The sequence below is a fragment of the Haemaphysalis longicornis genome, unplaced genomic scaffold (assembly GCF_048455015.1).
Source record: "Haemaphysalis longicornis isolate Haplotype H1 unplaced genomic scaffold, Haemaphysalis longicornis Haplotype H1 scaffold_1, whole genome shotgun sequence".
In the NCBI taxonomy this organism is placed as follows: Eukaryota; Metazoa; Arthropoda; class Arachnida; order Ixodida; family Ixodidae; genus Haemaphysalis; species Haemaphysalis longicornis.
In genome coordinates this window covers 356,050,464-356,065,391 of record NW_027526203.1, presented here as the reverse complement: position 1 = coordinate 356,065,391, position 14,928 = coordinate 356,050,464, and the positions used below count along the sequence as shown (strand labels likewise).

General features: G+C 46.7%; 1 protein-coding gene across 6 annotated transcripts in view; it reads right to left on the bottom strand.

Moving 5' to 3' along the window:
• The window catches only part of LOC144154952 (uncharacterized), a 69,949-nt gene that overhangs the window by 32,380 nt on the left and 22,641 nt on the right, over positions 1–14,928 (bottom strand). For all 6 annotated transcript variants that reach the window (XM_077686097.1, XM_077686102.1, XM_077686098.1 and 3 more), the window contains 2 exons: positions 6,741–6,957; positions 943–1,088 (listed from right to left, as the gene is read on the bottom strand). In XM_077686097.1, the coding sequence (XP_077542223.1) occupies positions 943–1,088; positions 6,741–6,957 (363 nt within the window). The remainder of the gene's footprint in view (positions 1–942; positions 1,089–6,740; positions 6,958–14,928) is intronic.

The window sequence follows — 14,928 nt, the reverse complement described above, 5'->3', positions numbered from 1 at the left end:
ATCCATGGAGCAGCTATGGAACGCTTTTCAGGGACCAGATGCTAGCGTGAAAGACGCAAGCACTACGAAGCTCTTTCATCCTAAATTCAAATGTTTTTCCTGCAAAGTGTTTTGCCTTTATTACAAAAGCTCCCCTGTGCAGTGGAGCGGTTATTACCAGCATTAGCTCTTATTTCAGTGACCTGGCCACACATTTTCGGTATTTCGCATAACTCGAAACTCCGCTAATCTCGAAATTTTCAGCGGAATTTACGACTTCGAGAAATGGCGGATTACTGTACTTGCAGCCACTACATTGTCACTCGCTCCCCTAGTGGCTCCAATCACTCGGGCAAGCGCCAACTCAATCCTGCGGAGCTGCTAAACAGGAACCGTGAAAGACTGGGAGAGAAACAATGGGAGCTGGTGAGGTCGTCCAGCCCACACTGCACCCACTGGCTAACGAAGCACTGGTTGGCGTCCACGGCACAGGTCGCAGCTGCTAATTGCCGTTACTCCTGACAATGCCTCTTTGCCCGCTCTCCTCTTGGATTCTCCTGGAGCTGTCACCCCCATCATCTGTGCACAGGGTTCATCTACAATCTCGCTGGAATTGTGAGCTTGCACGCATCAAAACAAGTACATGTGCAGCATGCGCACAACGTCTGTTTCATGTCCAAAACGTTCAAAATGTATGCACTCTAGATCTATTTCCATTGCCACAGCACTACCCATTCACAGCTCTGAGCACTATTATTTTCCCACCTGTGATGGCACCGCACCCCGCAGGGTGGACGGAGTTCTGAAAAATGCTGCCCTGTTTTTTTTCCTCATCTTTTCATTTTTTTTGTTTCGGTGACAATGGGCATAAAAACACTGCCCCCACCAATAGACGGTGCAAGACAAATTGAAGTGAATGCCTGGCTTTGGCAGATGCTGCCACTCTTGGGTGCAGGGACACACCTGGTGGGATGAAATGGCCGGGGCAATGGGCACCGTCAGTCGCACACCAGCAGGCAAAGTTCCACCAGCTGTGCTCGATGGAACAGATGTTGCTGGTGCAAGGGGCCTTGCTGTGGAAACGGGCACCAGGGTCGATGGCTTGGCCGCTGCAATAACCGGCACACTCAATAGGCAAGCACAGATGGGAGACCCGACAAGGTCACTCGACACGCTTATGCCAACAATGCCCCAAAGAACACAGGCACCTGAAACACGATTATGGAGCATCTCCTCTCGCAAAGCTGCCTTTTCTAGGGGGGCTAACTCCCCCAGCAATCCTGAACACAGGTGCCTGCACATTCCCACAGGCATCATGAAGAAGTGCCTGCTACCCGCCGTGGTGGCTCAGTGGCTAAGGCGCTGTGCTGCCGAGCATGAGGTCGCGGGTTCAATTCTCGGCCGCGGAGGCCGGTTTGCTGATGGAGGCGAGAAGAAAAAACGCCCGTGTGTACCAGACTTTGGCGCACGTTAAAGATCCCCAGGTGGTCAAGATTAATCCGTAGCCCTCCACTACGGCGCGCCTCACCGCCTGCATTGCGTCGGCACGTTAAACCCTACAATCAATCAAAAAGTGCCTGCTAGGCAAGCCCCATCATATGAACCATATCAAACCATACCTACAGGGGTGAGACAGCCCAAACAGATTTGGGAGCAGTTTTCGGAGCAGCAAAATTTCGATTTTGGAGCAGAAGAATCTTGCTTTGGAGCAGTTAGGGACATTTAATACATCGTCTTGTGAGCTTAAAAAATCATTATTTCAGCAATTTGCAAGGTCAAGTGCACATTTCAATCAGTTTGGAATACACAGAACACTCAAACGGCCTTACCTGAAAGAGTTTTTAAGAGTATCACAAAGTACTAACTGCACTACCTTTTTCCTAACTGGTGATATTGTGTTGTGCCTGCACGCAACACTGACAACAAAACTGCCGTTAACATTAGAGAGTTTTAGCAGTCCGTCTGTTCTGTTGGTCACTTTGTTACCGGGTTGACCGGACTGGTCTGCGCCTGCGCGCGCGGAAGGGCGAGGAGGCGCGGACAAGGCGAAGGCAGGTCCACGGAACTAATCCCCCTACGGCTACGAATGCCCAAGTGCTCAGACGAGTCCCGGTGAGCACGGTAACTACGTACACGACGGAACAGACGGACTGCTAAAACTCTTATCAAATTTAAGGGCTCCGCAATTGTGGCTTTTTTGCTGTTTTAATGCTAAAGTTATTATTTTTGTAATCCCAGGCTGCGTTGTACAAACGACTGTAGTCACGGCAACAGTTGAGCAGCTTCGAGCTAACGGTCGCATAGCCCAACCAGCCTACCCGTTTCAGTCCCCGGGGCACAGGTTAACCTTATGGTCATTTGAGTAGCGTTATTGTTTAGCCACCTAGATTTTGGCATAAAATTTCACTTTGCATACATCAAGTGTTATAGTTGCGTGCTATGGCAACCGTGTAGTCCTGCAGCTATTGGGCGCTGCCTCAACAGGTCGCGGCGCCGCAGCAAAGCCCGCAACTTTCGTGTCAACCGTTCCATCCCCGAGGCTCGCGATCGCGCTTCGAAGCAAAGCAACACCTCAGCATTTTACAACACCACAACCAGCCAAAAAATTCACTTCACGAACCCGATTATAGACGCGCACCGCGTTTCGCACTCAAGGACAAACCACGCCGAAGTCGTAGGCCCCACATTTCAATGAACTTTTTTTCGAGCCGCCCAACTTCCCGTAATCTGGCACCAACCTCAAACCATATCCCCGCGTTAACGTCACTGTTCAGAGCCACAACAGATAGAATGAATAGACTGGAACCCAGCTGATAGCGTAAAATAAACCAGGGAAAATATCATCGGCGATACGCACTGAGCGCGTTAATAGCAGCCAGATCAGGCGGCGGCCATGTTTGTTGCCACAGCGATGCCTAATCGAGAAGGCCGTTTTAGCGAACCCGGACGGAAAGCGAATCGAGTTTTAGAAGCTATCGCTTGCTTCGTTTCAGTCTTTCTATTTGTGCCATTTCTGTGTTTGCGATTGACCGACGATAAAAGCGGTGACCGGGATGCGGGAGGCTTTCGTCCCCGCCGAAACTGACATGAGCATCAAAATCTGTGCCGTTGAGGCTCTTCTGGAGCAGTTTGGTGCAATTTTCGCCATTTTCGTGCTTTTGGAGCAGCTTGGCGCAGGAAAATGGAATGGTATCAGAAAGGCGCAATATGCGCAGCTGTCTCACCCCTGTACCTATCAAACCATACCTACTGGCACGATGACAGAACTCTCCTTAGCAGATTTTTGAGCATGGGCATTGGCATATTGTATTGTATTTGTATTTGAAAGTCTTTCAACAGTACACAAAAGTTCTGCAATCCTCATTTAGACCCATAGCCACAATGGCTAGTATCAGGTCCAGTAATGAAACACACTCTCTAAAGAAGTTCCAATGCACTTTTTTTTTTTTTTTTGCTGCTTTGGGTGCCTACCAGCCTAGTAATCATAGAATAGCACATTGGATGGTCAACTGCAGCGTAATTATTTTCAGCCTGATTTATTTGTGTCAGTTTCAGTTTCGACTAAACGAAAACTGAGCGGGCCACCATGACAGAAGGGTGCTCATGACAGTACTGTTCTCGTCGCACCACGGACAGGCTGGATGCATGCACGCATGCGCCCTGACCGGTTGTGGTCGCCCGCACCCAGTCAACATGACATCAGTCCCAAAACTGTGACGTGATGCACATGGCATAGCAGTGCGCGCCAACAGCAGCCAGTGCATTGGCTACGCCATGGGAGCCCTGACGTTGGCAGTTTGTGGACCAGGCGCTCGTCGGCTCATGCTGATGCCAATGCCAACAAGCCATCTGTTCTGAGACTTCTGGTGCGTGCAAAGATTAAAATATGTTGTACTGAACGCTTACGGTTGAAACTTCCGGAGAGAGATTTCTATATACAAAGGGAGCTTTTTACATTATCAGCATTGAAATTTTGTGTCAGTACTTTAAGCAGCACACAGTAACTTCTCATAGTGTCACAGAAGTAGGAACTCTGAAGATTTAATTCTTCTAAGTGCAATAACTACAGGCAATTACTGAAGTACGGTGAAAGTAGTCCATCATTTCAAGAGTAAAAATGGTTCTGCAAAGTTTTTGTCTACAAGGTGTTGACCAGGTCTTCTGTGCAACCAAATTATCAGTCAGCCTTGTTGGTCCAAAGCCAGGAGATAACGCCATTCCACTCACGGCCCCCATTCCTTTCGCCCTCCAGCCCCACAAGCAACCCCTGAAACTGTTAATTACCGTCACCTGTCATCCTTGGTGCACTGCAGAAAAGCCTGCCACTACCACTAAAGGCAGCCAAGGGGTTTTGGTGGGGACAGCACGAGCTGTGAAGTGTGACATAACTAGTGCCTCATTCAATGTGAAGAACACATTTTTCACATCTTTTTAGTGCAGTATTTCCCACATAGGGAAAATTTAAATTAATATAGGGGAAATTTCCCATACCCGAGTTTCTTACAACAAGGTTTAACTGGGAGCCATCAGACCATAGTATTTGCATTTGCATTTGCATTTTCAAAAATACTTCGAAATTACTCAAATGCTACGAATGCTGCTATTCAAACACAAAGCAAATATGTATTATTCCTTTCAATTTTTAAAATCTCGGTATATTCACACCCATAATACATATTTCTCGCAACTTTCTCAATGCATTCCTTGCCTACCACTAGCTGGAGGCGACATGAGCTTTCATGTAAAGGTTGCAGAACTTAGAACAGATTTCGTTTTAATTAAGACTACTGGGGTAAGTGCATTTATGAAAAGTTCCCTGCCTCATCCTTACACGTGTAGAAAATAAAGATGTCCTACTGGTTTTGTAAGAGAAAATTTAGTGGATATGCTTCTGCACCACACGCCTTAATGGAGAACCGTGGACCACGGTCATTTAATCACGATCACTTTTGCAGCAGCAAACTTCCACCCAAAGCTGCTCAAAAGCAACACACCCCCATCCACCAAAACAATGGGTGCATGCATCATCTTCACCCTATCATGCTTATGGAAGAAAGGGGACACTGAGCACTGGGGAGGCAGCCTAGGGAATTAGACTTACGATAAGCTCACTGAAGGCAATGAGGCCAGTCTTGCATTCAGTGATGCTCTGGACAAGTAATTTGAAAGTGCTGCCTCCCTAACACTGTCCAGGACTCATTGTTGCACGATTCAATTTGAAAGGTACCTTTTTCATGTACTAATCTAGCAAAGGTAATGGTAACAAGGCACGTGTTGTGCATGGTTCCTCTATTATATTTTGAAGGGCACTATAACACACTTCCTTTCCCTCTACGAGGCAATGTCACCCCTGGAACACAGCAGAATGCCTACAGTAAAAAGAAATATAATCACAGGCCACACTGGTTTTGAACCCCCAAAGATGCAACATTGATAACGAAAACTGCGCATAAAACGAGGGCACAAGAGGAGACGACCAGACACACAGGGCGCAGTCCTCGTTTTAGGCGCAGTTTTCGTTTTCGTAATGTACCAACCAGCCCAAGTTTGCATTCTACTCAACATCGATAATTCTGCCCCAATGTGTTCACCACTAAGCTACGAAGCTGCTACTTTAACAGACTAGTCCTGGCTGCAAGCAGCAGCTCGTCAGCAAATTAGTAGACGCTGGCAGCCAGTTCACCCAGCGCAGTAATTATGTTCGGCATCGTTTAGTTCTGCAGCTTGGTTCACTTACTGCCTAAATTGCACAAAGCTCACAAGCTCTGCTGTTCCGAAACTGCATTACTCGGTGAACCTAAGCCCGTTTGCCTTCAGTTATCTGAATGGAAATGCATCAGTTCTTTTTATCAGTTGTGGGCTAACGTATGGGATAAAGAGAACCCCGGCTTGCTTAGTTAGAAAAAGTACTAGCAGCCGTACACTAGCCCCAACGAAATCCGAGGGCTCACGCACGGGTTCAAGTACTCATGCGCAGTAGACACTCTGGCAATCCAAGTAAGGCTTTATTACCTGGCAAATACAGGGTACATGCCAGGAAACATGACTGTCGCTCGCTCAAGCCACAGGGACCCAGATATCTGTCAGCGCAGCCGTGGGAAGAGTCTTCCCGACATCCGGTCAAGACGGAATCTCCAAGCAGAGTCACCGTGGAGCCAACTGGGTTCTCAGTTAGCCTGGCCGCGAGAGTAAGCACGCCTCCACCAACCAACGCCAACTGAATCGCCCAGTCGACTCCCGCAGAAAAGGATCGGATGCGCCCGAACAAGGCTCGGTGGAAAGGGGTTCCTCCGGGAAAGACGGTGCCGGTAGGAGACCAATGAGGGTCCGTCCTCCGGTATCCTTGTTCACAAGTCACGTGGTATCGTGGGTATGGCACGCCACGCACGGCCAGCAAGGACACTAGCACGCATGCAACCACGCCGCAGGCCAAGATGGCCGCCCTATGATTTGCGAAGCCTAACCTGCAAACGAGCCATGGGGGCCACACGGGTCCCCACACAGTTAACAAAAGGAAACAATGGAACGCATATATTTATGTTGCTTCCCAACCACTGCATTTACTGAGAAATGAAACAACTTCCCTTACATCTATGATTCAACCCCCCGCTCCTGACTGGTGGAAAACATGCACCGTGTAAAAGAGTTCTAGTGTGAGGGCATTTGATATCCCATTGCCGAAAAAGGTACAATTATGAAGCTTCCCAAGCGAACGAATGCCACACCAGCAAGAAAGAGAAGGGCTCCCTGTGCTCCCTTACCAGCCAGGACCGTTGAGCTCGCCTGAGTGGTGGCTGCCGGCGCAGTGACAAGACGCACATAGTGAAACTTGCCACCTGGCACTTGCACAGTGCTTGAGCTGCTGCTGCTCGCAGCGGTCACAAGGGTGGTTGTACCGGTAGTGGCAGCTACGGCAGTGGAGATGGAAGACTGGACAACTGCAGCCACAGTGGCAGGCCTGGGCACCGGTTGACCAACCTGTACGTGGAAAAGCAGAGCAGCAGTCAACCCACAACGAAAGCCCGCCTTCAATCAGTGTTGCTTGCGGCAATGCAATCATCACTAACATGCTTTAAAAATGTTCCACTTTTTTTCTCTGGACTACAGCAGCCTCGAGTGTTCAGCAGAGTACAGCAAAACATGATGCAGGTAAACGCAATTCAAATGAGTGTGAAGTGTGCTGCCTAGGCACTAGTTTGAACAGACCAATTAATTATATTACTGCTCGGTGAACTGTATCACAACCATTTCCATTCTATGGACACGCTTGTAGTTTTCGTTTTCCTATCATACAGAATGAGTTGTGTAAATGCTTTGGCAGTAGTTAAATGCCGAAGATGAACATACAAGGCTTCCATCTGTTTCACCAAAAACCTGTTTTGCATTGTCTAGCAATGAGTTCTTGCATTTCACCTGTTACGAGAAAGCACAAGTGCCTTATTCGTCTTACAGGAGTACTAACACCAAAAGATTTCCAAAGACTTGTATGGTTCACTTCGTGAAAGCAACGAAACTGCCAAGCCCACGCACAGCAAAAATAACACCACCAAGTAAACACTTTGGTGGGGTAGCGGAGTGTTCTGCCCCTTTTCTTCCCACTACTGGACAATTTCAGACCTGCTGAATGCGGTGGGACCAATCTTAAATCGAGCTAGAAAGAAGTGGGTGGTAGTCATGTGACGTCAACTAGGTTCCAGAGCACTCCACACCTGCTCCCTAACTCACAGCAGCCAAAGCCAAATCTGATGCCACGAATGAAGCTGCGATACATGATCAGCAGCACATTGGCCAGCCTTGATTTGTCTCTCAGTTTATGGGCTAGCAGAAGCTCATGAGAAGAAGAAAAATGAAAACCCAGAAAACACTCATTTGATGCCAGTAATCCTTGAACGATTATTTTAGCTCAAGTATACTGCATTTCACATATTGATTAGCAAGAGCAAGTATGCCAGAAGCAACTAAGTATCATGCACCACTAGAGTATTCAAGTACATTTGGATCACAGCACCCCCTCCTTTTTTTTTTTTCATGACCCCATTTTTCCCACGCTTTAAGATCTGTACATTCAAGGGCACATAAAAATTTTGTGGCCCGGATGTGTATGAAGCAAGCCTGAAATCTCAAAGTTTACTAACCGCACATATGTCAAAGTCCATGATTCACAAGCAATTGGAGGCAGCGAAATAATAAACTTTTAGAATATTTACGCAATTACACTCACCTTGCAATTTTTTTTCTTACATTATATACAATGCCCAAAGCACAAGCACTTTTATGCTGTTTTACAGTGTTTAGAGCAGCATGTGTGCACGTAAAAAACTGCAAAACACCAATGTGCTAGCTGTGTACTTACCTGAAGCACCTGGAATGCTAATTTTCTGAATTTCAATGCAGGCCCGGTGCAGGATACTCTGCCTTCTTCTCGGAACAACTTTATTTAAGCTTTTTTTCTCCCCTTTAGCTTGGACACACAGCCCCAGCCTTCCAAGCCAGAGAAAGCACTCCAGTGGTATAAAACAGTGCCACACACAAACGTGGATTTTATTCAATGCTGCACAACTAGACAGGGTTGTAACATAGCTTACCTCTCCACGCTTGGTATTAAAAAAAAGGAGGAGGGGGGCCACACCACGCCATTGTGGTGCAATTCATGTTCAGTGTGTGACCATGAAAAAGCCACCATCGATAGGTGTGGGAAAAAGCCACTAGAATACGCACATCCCACAGCAAGCTCCTACGTTGAAAGAGGCAATGGGACGTTAATACGCTATATCCTCAGTAGACCAGCCTCCTTCCTCCAGCATTTGCCTCTCCCAAGACTGCTTCGCAGCAAGAAAAAGATCAGAGTCCACAGCACTGGACTGAACATCTCTGACATCATTACTTGTCTTCAGCAGAGCCATCAAACAACTGATGCCCAATCTTGCCGCTGTGCTCGTCTATCCTCAACATGCAGGCATTTTCAGTTTTTGCCTCCATCAACGACACTACTTCCAACCACAAGGTGGTAAGGTAAACTCTGGCCACTACAGTCGTCTTGCCTGGTACTCCTGGTCGCATTTCTATTCGCAATGAGCATAGCTAGACGTTGCAGGAGTGAAGTGGCAAACAGTCCAGTCGGTGAAAGCAACTTCTTGTACAGACGGAAGGTTTGCCCTCGCTGAGGACAGCTACCAATATTAGGCGTCCTGTGGTGATGCGACCTCGGCACCGAGGTGCTCATTCTGTCTGGGGGTACACTGTGTTCATGAGCTTCATTCTTGAGGAGACATGACTAAAGCTGCTTCAGAAATGGAGCATGCATCCTGCTCCTCAAAGCAGTAGTTTGTGTTTACATGCCCAGAGTAGAACTACTGAAGTACTAAGGCTCCCATAACACTAATGCTGCCTAATTCTGGAGTATGGTACAGTCAGGTCAACACTCTTGGTGGTAAATTTTTGCTAACAAGTTTCACAGGATTTGCACCAGGAGGCACAAGATATATCTTGTCAGGGTGAAGTCTTGCCTCTTAGCGATGCTGGGATTTTCAGGTAACTGTTGAAATGAGGAACGTAACGTACAGTCTTCCTTGTACTTCAGCTGCTTTAAATGTTGTCATTTCCCCATACCAAACTGGCCTTAAAATGCAAACAGAAACTTTATTAGGTTGCTTAAAAGTGATTTAAATAGCAGGACAGCTTCAATGCCGTACACGCACGCAGCGAGTGTGGCAGCATGCTTCTTCAACCATTCCCTCAATGCCCATGTCGATACAGTTTATACAATGGCATTTTCAAATGCAGTTAGGGCTTGCTCCTTTTTCTCTTGTCAGGGGAAGTTGTCGGCAGTTCTCAAGCTTACGGAGGGCAGCAGTTGAATCGCACTGGGGCGAATAAGAAGGTCCCGCAGCATTAACAAAGTAAGCAAGTTCATCAGCCTAGTTCTGCGCAATGGTTGTGTCAATTTTCGATATAGTGTACAGACCATCAGGTGGGGCCTTGTCTCCCCACTATGTTCAATGCCCTCGAACCTGTATGAAGGTCTTCCCGCCGTAGTCGATCTCCACAGCCAAATGGGAGAATAGCTTCCCCCTACTCGTCAGCCATGCTATTGGTGAGCTTAGGAAAAAGTTGCCACCTCTAGCGATAATGAAAGGTCCAAGCACTGGGAGCCCTGATTAATGGCACTGTTGCAGAGTAGTCCTCCCAAAGTTTCATGACTCCAGAAAATGTTGCAGATGGAGGCAGAGCGAAGCAGCAGCCCCAAGGTCGACAAGTGGGCCACACAAACACGTCCCCATCTTCCGCAGAACCGATGATAATTGGTTCTCCGTTTTGCTTTCATCCTCTTCCATTCTCAACAAGCGCCAGAAGAGCCAAACAATGGGGCCCTGGTACAGAGTGGTTTCTTGCTCAAGGGACCACTTCACCCATCGCTTAGTCTTTTATACAACTAAACTAAACCTGGCGAGTTGACCGCACTGCTCTGTTCCTGACAACACCGCAAAAAGCAACAGATACCATCTCTCCTGAATGCATTTTAACTAAGGCAACATATGCCCCTGGGACGCTAAATATGGAGAGCAAAATCTCAAACATTTCAGTGTTAAGGCTATGCTTTTGTTGATTTCAATATTAGGTTTACAGCATTTTTCTAATCACTTGAGCTTGGCCCGATTAAAGCTCGAAAGCAAGGCCCCGTGATAGCACTTGCAGCATTTACAGCAATATCAACTGGAACAATATAACGGACGTAACACTAAACAACTGTGGCAACGTCAACTTTAATGTTGGGTTAATGTTCGTTATATGGCACAAAGAAAAAAAAGAAGGAAATGCTCATTACAATGCTCCAGGGACCCCTTTTTATTACAGCAAATGAATACGCCCCAACTTTGAAGAGAAACGATAAAGATGTACAGTGGTGTCAAAAATATGGCGCCACTGTTTGCTTGGATGCTCGTTATCTCCTATGTTATTTTCTCGTTTTTCCTCCAGTTTGGCCAAGTCTCTTTGTACCTAGGTGGCCGGCTTAGCCCAATGCCTCCTTGATAAGAAGAAAGCCTTTGCCTTGCATCATTATTGCGGAGTGAAGGACAAATTCTTAAAAACCAGAGTTGTCACCTCAACCACATGGCAGCCCCACTAGAAATAGAGCTGTGCAGAGGCTCGCTTCTTGTTTCCAAGGCATTGACCACCCCCGATAAGGAGACGCCTAGACACACCCAAGTGCATGCAGCACAGCCGCGTAACTTTGTTTCAGGCAACTGTGGCCGCTCCTATGAAATCACTGGATCGCTGAATGTTGCTGTGGGTTTCTCAACTTAGAAAGCCAATCGTGTAACCTTTGTTCCCTTCTGCACCCTCAAAAAACATTTTGAAACTTTGTTGGCATGCCAATATTGTTTATAAGTGGGTTTGACGGTACAGTGGTCAAAAGAGATAAAGCATTTACAGAGGCTACCAATTGCTCTGCTGCATCACACGACACACTGTGAACAATGTTTAAGCGAAACATAAGATGGAGCACATTTTTTGGCAGTTGGCACAGGTTGCTGTCCATGCACAAGCTGTCAATCCTTCAGAACATCCACATACAAGTTCTTCCTGAAAATAATTTGCACTCAACAAGTGAAAATGCCAAATAGTGTGGGCTGCAAACAAATGAGAAAGAACAAAAAACAAAGCATGCACGGCAATGTGCACTACAGAAGAAACACAAGGATAAAAGCCTGCATACAAGCATGGCAACATGCACACATACACGGCAGGAACACATGCACACAGAAAGCACACCCTCTACGTTCAAAAAGAGCTTGTACTGATGGGTTAAAAGGCCAAAGGCATAGAAACAATTCTTGCTCTTGCATGCAACAGCTCCACTGAAAGGGTGCATGCTCAGAGCAAAACAGGCACAGAAGCATGCAAATGCTACACAACAGCCGTGCAAAAAGTGCGCACATGAAGAGAGGGCACTCCTGACAGGACAGTCTGTGCGACATGTATTGAAGAATAGAAGCAGTGCAGTGAAATAGGCTTGCCTAAGAAGCAAAAATAGCAACACAACAAGCAAGGGACATATCAGCAGAGATAACTTGCAACTGATGCTATGTACTGTTGGAGCTCTGTTTGTTCTTTCATGAGGGGGAGGTGAACATCACTGTCTACTCGCTTAAAGGAGCCATGAAGACAAAATCAAAGTTGGGTTTATTAGAAAGCCTGCTTAATCCCGATAACAATGATGCCGATATCATCGCAATCTTCGAACAAATAACGGAGATATTAAAGAAAACGTGTAAAGCAGTCGCGACCCCCTTGCCAATTTCCCGCAACTTTTCTATGACGTCACGGAACCTTGTTTGTGCGATTGGCGGCAACCTAACTGACCTGTCGCGACGACGCGTGACTGGACGTCTGTAATGGGGCCTCTAGTTCCAATTGACCGCATTACTTGAATGCTAACGTGCAGTTAAACGCACTGAAAATTATGTTTTATTGTTGGCCCGTATGACGTCCTTCTTGCTCATAACACGTCACTGTGGCGCAAAATATGAAAGTTTTTAAATACATTTTGCTTTTTTTTCGTTAAGAAACATCTTTTGGGGCTGTAATGGAGCAAAGTGTGATACTGAATCCGAGTTCTTTCAAACTGTACGAAGTTGCATTTTCTCTTCATGGCTCCTTTAAGTGTAAACCCACAGAAGATTTGAGGCCATCGTGGGTTTTAGGTCCCAAGCCAGTGCGCAGAGCAGTAACATTTTCTGTACCCTATAGCGTGCAGAAGGGTGGCTGAGAAACAAGGAACCACCCTAGTGTCCTGTGTCCGGGGGTCCCAGAGGACAAGTTGAGATGTTTTGTGAAAATTTTAATAGGTACTACATGACAGTCACATGCACCTGATCAGTATTGACAGCTTGAAGTTAGGGCTTTCTCAATGCTTGAAATTCTATCCCATGATTGATCACGTGGTTGAAATTCCAAGATGTGCCATTTGAAGTACGTGACAGTCCAATTGTCCTGCCATTTTCCTCGAAGGATTATTGTTTTGCTGTTAGAGGCTATTTTGTGGCAACGCAACGCATAAAAGTGAATTCTTCCTTACGCAAGGCTTGGTACTTGGATCTGCTGAATCATTTCACTGCACTACTACAATAGGCACTCGTGATGCACTTTCAGTAAAGGTTGTATTCCCCACCAGACTTGGTAGACATGACTCCGCCACAGCACACATGCTGGCAACCAGAGCTTCGCTTGCCCTCCCAATGACATGGCCAACTAGGTCATTTCATGTGTCTACAATTATTGCTCACCATATGGCAATCTGCGTGCTTCGCAAATGATCAATTTCCAGCCACCACCCGTCTCCCAGTGACAACTACCTGCCTCTGCATTACCCCCCCCACCCTTTTGACACATTGCTTTCGTCATCCTGCTGGCACTACCAAATGCGGATATCACTGGAGCTTACCATCCCCATCTGCTTACTCCTTTAGTTAAAGGGACACTGAAGTCAAAATCGAAGTTGGTCTAATTGATTAATTGTGGAGGTTTAACGTGCCGACGCAACGCAGGCGATGAGGCGCGTTGTAGTGGAGGGCTCCGGATTAATTTTGACCACCTGGGGATCTTTAACGTGCGCCGAAATCTCGTACACACGGGCGTTTTCGCTTTTCACCTCCATCAGAAAAGCGGCTACCGCGGCCGGGAATCAAACCTGCGACCTCGTGCTCAGCAGCACAGCACCTTAACCACTGAGCCACCGCAGCGAATCCCGAAGTTGGTCTAAATAGATAGATTGGCATCCCCAGAAAATGAATATACCACTCCCTGGGACAGTACCTTGAAAATAATCACATAAATAATAAAAAAGTGAAGCTATCAGTCGCCCAGCAGAAATGACGTAAACGGCGACTAAGCGGATGTGTCAAGAGTCGCATGACGAACAGAACGAGAACCACACACACGAGCTCTCAAAGAAACACATAAAATATTTCTTTGCACGTTAACCTTCATCAGTCACACAATTATAAATGTACAGGTATAATTCAAGGTGTGCCGACATTTGCAAGCTGCCAAGCCGCAGTGCCAGTGCCAGTTGCTATGTTTATTGCAGGTTCGGCGTAGTCACGTGCCTGTTATCTCCTTGTTTACATTTTGGCAGCAAGTAGCGCGCTGGCCTGTTCCGCTCTCTTGTGGACAGTAATTTGCGTCTGATAGAACAGCCGTTTTGCTCCCTTAGACAGCCCTGTCTGCGGGAACAAAGTTTTGCACCCAGGCCGTTGGCCGAAACTGTGTGCGTGTTGCACTGTATTTTACTTGTGCAAAAAAGACAACTCGTGTTGCCTCACTTGCCTTTGCCTCCTTTTTTAGCACAAGTGAAATACAGCATGGATTACCAACTCGCCCAAACCTACAGTATGTGTGTTTTGGTCGCGTTCACTTCACGATAAAATTCGACAGTGAGCTCCCGCGGTTGGACTGTGTTTACTGTGTTGGAATTATCACTAGCAATGATTCAGTCCGCACCGGGTATGTAGAGTAAGTGCGATTTTCTTTAAAACCTCCTCGGCTTGCGCCGGAGTGAATTGACTTGTTCGCCCCCGTAAATCACAATAACCGAGTGCTACCCTTATGATAACCAAAAAGCAATAAATCACAATAACCGAGTGCTACCCTTATGATAACCAAAAAGCAATCGGTCGCCTGTTAGTTTTGCACTAAGTCTCAAAGCGCATGCCGTGACGATGTGTTTGTTCGAAACCATTTCTTGATTGTCTTGAAGTTGAATAAAATGTGCATTTCAAACCGGGTCTGTCGATTCAGGGCATTGTGTGCTGCTATGCTTCCACTACGGTGCATACTTGGGTAAAGTGATATTTGTATCGTGTTATGCAGGTTTTTCATTACGTTGGCGCCAAGAGGTTTGTTAGTAGTGGTTTGGGTGTTTGTAAAAGTTCTAGCCACACATTT